The 12,488-nt window shown below is 44.8% G+C and overlaps 1 protein-coding gene across 1 annotated transcript in view; it reads left to right on the top strand.

The window, feature by feature from the left end:
* Window positions 1–12,488, top strand: part of RREB1 (ras responsive element binding protein 1) — a 119,918-nt gene that overhangs the window by 91,440 nt on the left and 15,990 nt on the right. The window contains exons 8-9 of the mRNA XM_088521749.1: window positions 5,152–5,341; window positions 7,118–9,857. Coding sequence (XP_088377875.1) covers window positions 5,152–5,341; window positions 7,118–9,857 — 2,930 coding nt within the window. The remainder of the gene's footprint in view (window positions 1–5,151; window positions 5,342–7,117; window positions 9,858–12,488) is intronic.

Genomic DNA, 12,488 nt, shown 5'->3' with positions numbered 1-12,488 from the left:
GGCTGGAAAGGAACAAAATAATACCCTGTTTTTTTTACTTTTTTTTTTTACTTTTCTTTTTTTACTTTTCATAATGCCAGGAAATTAATGCTGTTTTTATGTGCTAACTTCCACAGTTCTAGCAACGTGGTATGAGCAAGCTGTATGCATGGAAATTTCAGGTTTGGACTTCTCTTGCATGGGTTCAGGTGCATAAACTCCTAAATGTTAAATAATCACTTTGCCTTTCCCATCCTGGGTCCCAGGTGAAGCAGAACACATTTGTTTAGTCTTCTGGTGACAAAATGGTTCAAACAAATATCTGAAGAATTGCGATTACTGAAATGTAAAATTTAGAAGGATCAAATTGGAAGCCTTTGCTGTTTAATGAATTTTGCTTAAAATTTGGCTCTGAGTTTCCTCTCCAAAATGTCTTTTCTTTTTTTCCTTTTTTTCTTTTTTAAAATAAGAAAATTTACATTGCTGACAAATTGGAATTGACTCAGAGGTGAGGGTAATGCAAAGGAACAGGCATTGCTTACATAAACTTTTCTTGCATAGGTGCTGCTTGTCATAAGTGTAGCAAATCCCAGCTTGCCTCTGAGCAAGCTACACAAAGGACTATTTCTTAGAGCACGTTAAAATGCTTTTCTATCTTAATTAGCATTTCAGATTTCAAGAATATTAATTTACTCTAAGTAGAAGGCCTTTTAATCATGTGTTTTTGCATAGATGTCTTGTCTACATTTTTTTTTAAGGTGCAGTGGTATAGCAATAATTAAACAGCCTCAGCTGGTATGATATGTGGACTGAGCACCAAGGTCAGCCTGGTCATTGCCCTGTCATTGCACAGCTATATCACAGATTTGCTTCTGTGTTTTATCACGTCTGTTTTCTCACCCACTTGTTTTTTACCGCTCTGCTAGGGAGCCAGAATCCAAGTACCACATTCACATTGTACAGGTTTAAATGTACAAGGTAAAAGTCATGTGAGGGTGAAGCTCATTTTAAAGCAGCATGAGCTGAACTGCAGGATTTTTTTTTCCTTTTTGCTTATAATTGAATCTCTGTGTTTGGCACTGTACAGCTTTCTCCTCTCTGCTCCATAGTCATATTTATTGAAAAATGGGAAACTCTGGCCAGGGCGAGCTATCACATGATAATACAGCAGCATGGGTGTTTGTTTTTGTTCTTTGGTACATCTGGAAAGCTCCCTCGCAAGTCCTGGGCTCTTCTTGCGCAGGTAGTGAGCCATTGCTCTGCCTATCCTGCTAGCCCTCTCAGAACCTGTTCCCGTCGCTGCTTCCTGGAGTCGAACCATCCGTGTTTGACTTGGCTCTGTGCACAGGCTGACTTGTGAAACTGTAAGGAGACGGGTTTTTTTGTTGTTGTTTTTTAAGTTCATCACAAGCAAAGTATTACCATATGTTTCAGTTGCTTATTAGATGTACTGGGCTTTTCAGTATTTCCTTGTTCTATATTGCAGCTTTTTAAAAGGAGCTTAAGCAAGAGGAAGAACATGGCCACATCACCTAGGATTCCCTTCTCTTTTGCAGTATTGGCCTGTGTTCTAGATTAAAAAAAATGTAGGCATTGTTACTATTTAAAGATGGAAGATAGCACTGATGACAAAACTGAGAAATTGTTAGACTTCCTTAATTTTTTTTTTTAACGTTTCCAATTGTTAGGCTTGGCAATTGGTTCGATTTTACGCAAATACGAGCGTTTTGTTCACGTAACCCGATGCTTGCAGGAACGGGTTAGGTTTTAGCGTTCAGTTACCTGTAAGCTTTCCTTGGCGTCAGTTCGCGGACGTATCCACGTCCGTGGTGGAATCTCATTAAACACTATCTGGAGGAAACTTGGGCTTCCTTGGTGGAGGGGAGATGGAGGGGAAGGGGAAGGCTCCCTGCCAAAACGTGCACTCCCACACTGGAAGCGCCTGGAGCGCGGGGCAGCGAGCACGCGCTTCCCAGGGACACGGCACGGTGCAACGCCTGCTGAAGACACCGGGTCCAGGCACAGGGGATTTAAGTGCCCCAAAATGCCTGTATCGTGAAATAGCAGCATGCATTTGGTCTGGGTGCTTCAATGAGGAGCTTCTTTTTTTTTTTTTTTTTTTTTTTTTTTACCAAACGGAAAAAGTTTAATCCTTGTCCTGGTTTTTTTTTTTTTTTTTATTCTTGCTTCTTTCATTTACCCTTCCAACAAGGGAAAAATCAAAGAAAGGAAGGCTAAAAAGGAAATAGAAAATGATAGTTGCCTAATTCGATCCACAGTAAAGAGGGTTACTTTTTTTCTTTCAAGAAATATTACAGTTTTCTTGGGGGGGCTCCCCTTGCATGGAAAACACCATATTTAAATTGCAAGTTTTTGCTGCCTTGCAGCATAATCCTTGATACAGGTGTGCTGAGATGGACTTTGACACAGGTCTCTAGGAGAATGACTCTAAAGTGCCACCTTCGACGGGAGCCCTGAGCAAGCGCGCGCTCCAGGTTCATCCTCGTCCATAGAGATGTTGGCCAGCGCAGGCAAGGGGCCGAGCAAGATTGAGGAGCCCCAATTCCCACCCATCCTGAATCTCTCGGGGACGTCGGCTGCTGCCCGGGTGGGACAGTGTGCCTTCACGGCACAGCTGGTGTGTTAATTTTAGCTGTCAAAGAACATGGAAAGAGCAGGGATAACATGAACCCTCAGCCTGGACAACATTTCTCTAAGAAACTGTCCCTAATGCCCAGCCCTGGTGCTCAGCATATACACTGGCTTGCTTGCTTATAGGCATGGTTCTTGCCCATGTTTGACCAATCTGTGATTAAACATGTCTGGGGCCTTTGAAGTGCAAGCTTTATGCATAAAAGCTAATATATGGCTGAGGTATCTCTTTTCTCCAGCACCACACAAGTAATGAGCAGCAAGACGAGGTTGGGCTTCATTGCAGAGCTGTCACATCCCTTGCAAGCACCTACTTACCCCTGTGCCAAGGTACCCTCAATGGTTTGCCAGAAGCACCGTTTGCTTTCGCATTAGGCTTTTTCACCGCTTCTTGAAATAAATATATTAGCACTGGAACAGGCTGCCCAGAGAGGTTGTGGAGTCTCCTTCTCTGGAGATCTTCAAAACCCACTTGGACGCAGTCCTGTGCCACGTGCTCTAGGTGACCCTGCGTGTGCAGGGGGGTTGGACTAGATGATCTCTAGAGGTCCCTTCCAACCCTAAGCATTCTACGATTCTATGATTCTATGATATATTTCAGTATTCTGCGAGCTGCTCAGGTGGCTGGTGTGGCCCCGCGATGGCCTCCTTCCCCCAGGCGTCGATGGCCGCGTGGTTGGTTTTCGCTGGCGAGGCCGGCGCTGCCTCACGGGGCAGGCCCTGCCAGGCCGGCCGGGGGAGGGCCGCGAACGCGGACACCGGGCGAGCGCTGCCTGTTGGCATTCCCCCACCATGACCAAAGACTGCTGTCACACTGAGCAGGTCTCCTTGAGTAAACATTTGCTTTGTAAATGGCTTCGGGTCTGTATTTAATGGAACGCAGGCAATATGCTGGCAATAATTATAAAGGTAGGATGCAAGCGAATTGACAGGGGAGATAAAGCAGATTAAAGCTCCAGAGCATAATATTTATGCCCCAGCCTTCTGTGTACCGTGATAACAAAGGCAGTGTTACATATACTTCACACTTGTGTCTTTCACCACTCGGCAACTATGAGTCCAATTGCTTTGCGAGCGGCTCGGTTATCTCTTCATTTTCAGGGAATTAAAAAAGGTCCATGGAAGTTTATATAGCGATAAAAAGAACAACAATGGGGGTTTGTTAGGCACAGGACAGGGAGGGGGTGGCTTCAGGATTTTGTCAGAAGACATTTCTAATTGCAGGATGTTTTTTTAATGAGTAGACACACGTCCTCTTCCTTGATGTGGAGGGCAAAGGTAGCATGGGGAGAATGAAAGGCAGGAGGCAATAGAGATGTGTAAAAAAAAAAAAAAAAAAAAAAAAAAAGTGTGAATTAATACTCACTGGCAAAATCAAACTATTCTGGATTCCTTGGTATTTTGTGCTTTAGCAAAAAATATTAATATATTCATGCTTTGGCAAAACATTGGGAGGGGCATAGCCAGGAGGACCCGTTTCACGTGCCACTTATTGGAAGCCGAGTTGGGATGTGGCCTTTGAGTATCGATGTCGAGAGCTCAGGCCCAGCGCAGGGCTGGAAGCCCAGGTGTTTAAAAGGTGAAACACTTGCCGACACGTTAGCCAAGTGCTGCTGCACGGTCCTTATTGCCCGTAGCATAGCTTTGATTGTTTTTTTCTTTTTTTCTAATGTAAGTCTGCTTTATGTAACAGACTCTCGCTTAGATGAATTTGGAGCGAGAACTGAAGAAATGCAAGAAATCATAGCCATAAGGTGCGGATATGAAAAGACATTGCTCCTGCATTTATCTTTGGGCTACGAAGGGGTGTCAGAAATGTTGGACTTGTTTCAGGTGCTCCTCCTCTGACCTGCCTCCCCTTCAAGGGACGGAAAAAAAGAGCATTAGTATGGTTTTTTTTTTTTTCTTTTTCTTTTAAAGAAAGTATACTATTCATAACAACTTCAATAACCATCAGTGAAAGTTTATGGAAGGGAAATAAGTATAAGGGTTTGAAGCAAATGCGTGCACAGATATTTGAGTTGTGTGTGGTAGAGTGTTTTGAGCAGTGGTTTAAAAAGGCAGTGTTTACACTTTTGCAGCTGCATGCTGTTGAGGTCTGATTTAGCCTTTCTCTGTCGCTGAATTTTTTAGTCTCTTTTAATAATATTTTTGTAGTAAAATTGTAGGAGAATTAAATGATGCAAAAGCCAACGAAGTATTTTATGTCAAAAAACGGAAAGATTGTCAAAACACTGTGGCCTCAGCTCTTATTTCACCGTCTGCTCCCATGTGATATTTGGTTCTCTTGTGCTGTATTCTTTGTACTCCCAGTGGACTTAATAGCTAGAAACTGTTAAAAAGTGGCTGTGATTAAAATGGTCTTTCAGTGGCAACACGCTTTTGACACACTGTGGCTCTGTTCTGCATTTAGCAGCTTCCAAGTATCATGGGGTGAGAGGAAGGAGGCTGGCCTAATGCGAGAAAAATGTTCTTAAATGTAGAGCAGTCAGTAAGTCATTTGATTCCTTTCCTTTCCAGGTGTGACATCTGTTGCATTACCTTCCGTACCCATCGGGGCTTGCTGCGCCATAATGCCGTTATCCACAAGCAGCTTCCCAGGGACCCCACGGGAAAGCCTTTCATTCAGAACAATCCTTCGATCCCTGCCGGCTTCCACGATTTGGGATTCACGGACTTCTCCTGTAGGAAGTTCCCCCGCATTTCTCAGGTACTCTTTGCTATTAACAGTTTTAAGAGACCCAATGATAAAATGCGTATCTTTTGAATTCACCGAAAGATTTTTCTTAGGTGAGAGAGCCTGGGTATGGAGTATTCTTTGGAAAGCACATAGTGTTACTGCTACGGCAGGGTCTGCCTAAGCTTCAAACATTTCCCTCCTCCATTTTGTTTTTTAATTTTCCTCTCTCTCTTTTTCTATATAAAGATTTTTTTTGAATGTCCTAGTGGATAGCTATTGTTGTAAAGGTTTATAAAAATATTTTAAGGGAAGATGTCTTATGTTGTTGGATGCTTTCCCCTCCCAGCCTTCCCATTAGTTCCCTCCTTCCCCAAAGCATTCTACATCTAAAACCTATAAGGAGCACTCCCTATAAGGGAGGAAAGTTATTATTTATTTTAATTTACCGTAGCAAGGATGCAATTAGGTTGTGGAAGATTTTATTATCAAACTTTGAGAAATCACCTTACATACTAAATAGTGACCTGTTTAGTGACCAATGTCTTCACCAGTCTGTGCTCCAAACACTTGCACAAGGTCTGAAGATTTTGTATCTTTGTGCAGAAGAAGCTGGGCAGGGTGGAGGCAACGTAAAAATTTTGAGATTGTAAAGTTCTGGACTGGATGATATTGTTCCTCCCTCAGTTTGAAGAACTTTGCCTGCCATAGTTATTATGAGTCTGGATGAAACTGCTTACGGATTTAAAAATAAATAAATGAATAAAAAGGAAAAGCAACATCACAGCCCAGCAGGACTATCCTTATTTGGAATCTGCACTTTTGTTATTCTCCTGAATTTCAGCATTGATTTCTAGCCCTTTTGACTGCAAGGTTCTATACCTGAAGCTTTACAGGAGAGCACATAAGTCATTCTGTAACTGCAGTAGAATTTCAATATTAAAAAATGCATATTCAGGAAAAGAGAAGACATTTTTAGCGATTTGTTTTTGTTTCATTTGTAATTAATGGCAGCAATTAAAGGTTAAATGGTGTTGCTTTTATGATTCTTTTGCAATATAATTCTGCTTGTACGGTGAGGAAAGACCTACAAAATATCTGAATCAAGTTAAATTATCACTTTTGCTCCCCTTCGATGCAGAACCTTTACATCATATGAGCTTTCTGGCTAGCATGTAAATACAGCTTTTGGATCCATGATCATTTTCAGGAACAGGTACAAAACCAATTTGTGAAGATCAGTATTTTTCTTGTGAGAAGAAGTATAATTAGATTTCACTAACCAGAAGCCTGTATGGTTTTGGCTTTGCTTTTCGTTTATTGTTTCTGTGGAAGAGTTATTTTTGGCCTGTGTTGCTTTCTCAGATGCTTCTGTTTGCTTTCTTTCTTTTTTCTCTGTAGCAATAAAGACGACGGTTATGTTGTCCAGCTTACTGAAGCTAGCTGACCAGTCTGCTGGGGCTCTTGTCCTGTCAGTGAGGGGAGAGATATTTCTGGAAGGGCAGTTCAGGACAGAAATGTATTTGAATAGGACTCTGCATAGCCCTCCAAGGGAGTTTGTCCTTATAGAAGAGAACTTTCGGAAGATCAGACCCTAATTTGGATACACAACTGAACTGCATGAAAGTTATGGAGCAAGATGGGTAGTGATGGGTGATCTATACTAGGTGGGTGGTGATTCCTCTAAACTCCTTAACTTGGGCAATAAAGGACAATGAAACTGTTTTCTTTTTCAGCAGAGTGATGTCTTTACTAGTTGGAGATGCCTAAATATTAAGGCTGGCTGCCTTATGTCTCTGTATATTGTAGGTCTGGTGTGAGACGAATCTGCGAAGGTGCATCAGCGAATTCCATCGTTTTATCTGCGAGACGTGTAACAAGGCATTCCCCATGCTATCGGCGCTCAAACTGCACACGGAAACCCACGTGGTGGATCAGGGAAAAGACAAGCACAAGCCACAGTCTGCAGCCCCATCCGGTGAGAACCCAGACCAGAAAGCCTTCATGGCATCCTTGGGCCTACAGTACACCAAAGACATCAAACCTGTCAAGCAGGAGGACGATACGCAAGACGAGGTCCAAGAAATGCGGCTCAGAGCACTGAAGAGTAACCTACCTCAGGAACCCGGCAGCGCCGGCCTGCTCAGCCTCTCTCCTCTGGAAGCTGCCTCGATGGGAGGGTCATTTTCAGTCCTTCCCCCTACAAAAGAGAATATAAAGCTCCTCTCCCTGCAGCCGTTCCAGAAGGGTTTTATCATCCAGCCTGACAGCAGTATTGTGGTAAAACCCATCTCCAACGAGTCTGCTATTGAGCTGGCTGACATTCAGCAGATCTTGAAGATGGCTTCTTCCGCTCCTCCTCAGATCAGTCTTCCTCCACTTTCTAAGGCACCTTCTGTCCCTGTGCAGTCCATTTTCAAGCATATGCCACCGCTGAAGCCAAAGCCTTTAGTAACACCGCGAACAGTCGTCGCAACTTCTACACCTCCTCCCCTTATCAGTGCCCAGCAAGCCTCCCCTGGTTGCATCAGCCCAAGCCTCCCACCGCCGCCTCTGAGGCTGATCAAGAACTCGGTGGAGTCCTCTTCCAACTCTCACCTCCCCCAGCCGGGAGCCAAATCGAGTCCTTCCTCACAGTTGCTCCTCCAACCCAAAGTAGAGCCCTTAACTCAGCACGAGATGAAGACACAGCTGGAGCAGGACAGCATCATTGAAGCTCTCCTGCCTCTGAGCATGGAAGCCAAGATCAAGCAGGAGGTGACAGAAGGGGACCTCAAAGCCATCATTGCAGGGGCAGCGAGCAAGAAAGCCCCAGCCATGAGGAAAGTCTTGTACCCGTGCCGATTCTGTGACCAGGTATTTGCTTTCTCTGGCGTCCTGAGGGCTCACATCCGCTCTCACTTGGGTATTTCCCCATACCAGTGCAACATCTGTGACTACATTGCAGCTGACAAGGCAGCGCTGATCCGGCACCTGCGGACGCACAGTGGGGAGAGACCTTACATATGTAAGATCTGCCACTACCCCTTTACAGTGAAAGCCAATTGTGAGAGGCATCTGCGAAAGAAGCACCTCAAAGTGACCAGGAAGGATATCGAGAAGAACATTGAATATGTCACCAGCAATGCTGCAGAGATGGTGGATGCCTTCTGTTCCCCAGACACCGTGTGCAAGCTGTGTGGTGAGGACCTGAAGCATTACCGGGCACTCCGCATCCACATGAGGACACACAGTGGCTGCCAGAAGAAGAAGCCATTTGAATGCAAGGAGTGTGGCACTGCCTTTTCAGCCAAGAGGAACTGCATTCACCATATCCTCAAGCAGCACTTGCATGTGCAAGAAAGGGAGATTGAAAATTACATCTTGGCAGTGGACTGCAGTGCTCAGGAGAGCCAGACAGATCCCCCTTTATTGGATGACAGCACTTATCTGGACCGCAAACCCATCACATCTTTCCTGGAGCCACAAAATGGCTTCTTGCTTGGGACACCATCTCATGTTCCCATCAAACTTGAACCTGCAGGCAACTTCCCAATGGATTTTGATGAGCCCTTGGATTTCTCTCAGAAGAACAAGAGCCTGAGTGCTGTGCAAGTGAAGCAGGAGAACCTGTTTGGCTCTTCTCCCCTGTCCCTCTACGACTGTTCCATGGAGCCCATTGACCTGTCCATCCCCAAAGTCCTGAAGAAGGATAAAGATGATATCCCAAGCGAAGCCAGGAAGCAAGAGCTGGCTGCTTCTGGGAATGGCGATATAGCCTTTAACTGTCAGCCATGCCCACTGGCCTTCAGTGCCAATGGGAACCCCGAGAAAAACAGGGCTGTCAGACATTCCCAGCCACTGAAAGGTTCTTTGCATTTGACTGTCCCGATCATTTCCCCAGCTCTCCTTGGCAATTCTGCCTTGCTGAGACCCTTGAGGCCTAAGCCACCGCCACCTCTCTTGCCAAAGCCTCCAGTAACTAAAGAGCTGCCACCACTGGCTTCCATTGCACAGATCATTTCGTCTGTGTCTTCTGCTCCCGCTTTGCTGAAAACGGAGGCCACAGACGACGGCCCCAAGGCAGCGAGCAGCTCCACTGGGTGTGATAAATCAGGGAACGCCAAAGCAAAAGTGACAATCGTGACCGCTGTTCAGAAAGACTCCGGCCTTCCCAGTGACCTGACTCAGGCATGTGATCCAGAAAAGTCTCCCATTGCCGATGCTGGGCTGACTAAGAAAAGAGGTAGGAAGAAAGGAACAAAAAATAAGCCTAAACTTAGCAGTGGTGTGGATCTGGAGTCAAGTGGGGAGTTTGCCAGCATAGAGAAGATGTTGGCTACCACAGACACTAATAAATTTAGCCCATTTCTGCAGTCCACTGACAATTTCAAGGAAGAAAGCGGCAGAAATGGAACAAGTGAGGATGAGAAGGAAACTGCTGAAGATAAGCTGCTGAGAGGGAAGAGGAACACTTACTCAGACTGCCTGCAAAAAATCCCCTGTCCTCACTGTCCTCAAGTCTTTCCATGGGCAAGTTCCCTGCAGAGGCACATGCTTACTCACACAGGTAAGACAGCCTTGTGCTGTAAAGGAGATTGTAACTTCTGGGGATTTTCCTTGTGAAATGGCCCACTCCTGTGAAGGAATGGTCCTTTCTTCCCTTCTCGTGGTGCTTCCTCGTGGTGCCCAAATACTATTCTGTACTGCAGATCTTCAGCTGTTCCTGTTGTATTGAGGTGATGTTCAGTTTTTCAGTGATGGAGTAATATCTTTGCCTGTGTGTGTCAGGCGGGCAAATTACCTTAGGGCAAACCCACTAAAACTCATTTAGCTTCAGTGGAAGGGAGTTATGTGGCATAGTTGGGAAAAGAATTTGGTTTCAGGTTTTCTGTTATTCCTGTCTTATTTTCAAGATGAACGTGTGTGTTGAACATTTTGTTGTACCTCATATGGTTTGTTTGACTCATTCCAGTGGCCTGTTTATCTACTTAGAAACAATATAAAGATCCATAAAAATGAGACCAAATAAGAATAGAATTGTAGAAGGAAAATAAAATAATATAGTGTTTATCATTTTTTTTTCTTGTGGTAGCTTTTTTCATAGATCAAAGAAGGAGGATGCAAGAAGTATTATCCTGAACATTACATAGCAACTTGCCCCTCTGGAGTGTTTCTTAATGTTAGATCGCTAAAGGTTGGCTTACGTAAGGCATGAAGCGTTATATGGAGTCTTTAATACTATGCCACAGTATAAGCTCAAACCTGGTATAAACAAAATGGAGGCATGGAGAGATTGTTTTAGGTTTGGGTTAATTTTTCATTTTTTGCTATAAAGGAAATACTAAATCGAATGCTGTACTAATTTCAAGTTCACTCCTTTTTCTGCCCACATTATAATAAATTAGCAGATTCTCATCCTGTTCTGGGAGAGAAAAAAAGAGCAAAACTGTACTATTTATTGCACCTCTTTAAGTCATTCACAGTTCTTCTCTATCTCTTCATTATGAAATCTCAACTCCCAGCGTAAAGAATAAAAGTTAGGGATATTTGTAAGAAACTTCTGGGAACTGAGTACAGACTCATAAGAGAAAACTTTTTTTTTTTTTTTTTTTTTTTTTGGAATTGAGGCTTTATGAACAGTGATTCTTGTGCCTCTACTGAAAAGGGAAAACTGAGGAGGTAAAAGACGTTGGCTAAGAGGTTTAAAGTGAACCTGAGCTGCAGAGCAGTGCCTGTCACTAGTTTGCTTTGGGTGACGCGAGGACATAACTTGCAAGGTGTCAATGCAACAGGGAGGCTATTGTTTTCTGGCCTGCACCAACCAAATTATTTCATCTTGTTAAGCGTACAGTTTACTTTCAATGGTGAAGGAGTGCTCTTTATTCGGATCAATTGTTTTCCAACTCCCTACCCTCCAAAAAAAATACCCGGCTACAGAAGAAGGCAGCCGTCCGCTCCTGAGGCGGAAACAATAGCGCGCGGCTTTGCCCGGACCAGGGGGTGACCTGCTTGTGGATGGCAGACTTCCAAGGTAGCAGCGCTGGCGTAAACCCTTCGTGAAGATGAGGAAAAAAGGCGCTGGGGCATGAGCTGGACCAGTAGAACTTGTCTACTCCACCGCCACGGGGCTTGGAAGGAGACACCATGTTTTCAGAAAGCCTGCGCTGCAGTGCCCGGGGGAAGCGAGCAACCAGGCAGTGGCAGGGTTGGAGCCTCGGCACAGATACGGATTTTGGCCGTGCTACGGTGACTGCAGTGAGCAGTTCAGATTCACGTTATTGCGCTCTGCCTACGCTAACACCCAGCTCTTCCTGATTGCCATCAGAGTGGTGACGAGGGAGTCTTGGTGCTGGAGAACCAGCCCGCAGCAAACCTTGCCTGTCCTCGGGGCATCTCGTTTTTGGTGATGCTTGCAGCCTGCTTCTAAATCAGTATTTGGCAGCAGCTTCCCTGTGGCAACGGGGTAGATGAGACTTACTGGAGGAGACAAGGAAGGGCAAGATAGGAAAGCGGAGGAGCTCTAGATGGTGACAAGCAAGCCCTGGGATGGATGCAGATGGATGTGTGCAGCAAGCACACATCAAGCAAGCCCTGGGATGCCTGCAGATGGAGCGAGCCCCGTGGTGCTGATGGCTGCGAGGCGGTGCAGGAGGGGGTTGGCGGCTGTGGGATACTGTTGGGTCTGTGTCCAGGGTGGGTAGGTCGGGTTGTTCTCATAGAGACATCCACTGTGTGGAAAAGCAATAGTGCTACACACTTTTCCTTCCTGCCTGCCTATTGGAGGAGGAAGTGTTGGAAAGCTCTGCTTTTTAAAAGGAGTCAGGAAATAAACTCTGTCTTCTTAGTTGTATTGCCCAAACAGTAAAGCTCCCATTTTCCCTTTGCTTGATGGCTGTTCCCGGACTTGCAGAGGGATAGATAACTGGTGTGGACAGGATGGCTGGGAGTCTCAGAAAGGCATATACATGCCAAGCTCATGAGTGGGGCCCTGGGAATTTGGCATTGCTGTTTTTTTATATGTTGTACCTGTGTGTGCTTGAACATGCTCAGACACTTGTTCTTAATAACTTTCCTTCTCTTGGTGTCTTTGTTGTTTGTTTTATTCCTCTATGTTTGACTCACTCTGCCTTTTTTCGCCTTTTTTCTCCCGCTCTAAACTTTTTTTCATTTTCATCCCAAAGTAAAGAGCATCAAACAG

This window comes from Tinamus guttatus, unplaced genomic scaffold (assembly GCF_059628265.1).
Source record: "Tinamus guttatus ecotype Peru unplaced genomic scaffold, ASM5962826v1 Tinamus_guttatus_pri_ptg000131l, whole genome shotgun sequence".
Taxonomy (NCBI): Eukaryota; Metazoa; Chordata; class Aves; order Tinamiformes; family Tinamidae; genus Tinamus; species Tinamus guttatus.
The sequence above is the reverse complement of the archived record's forward strand: the minus strand, read 5'-3'. Positions and strand labels throughout refer to the sequence as shown.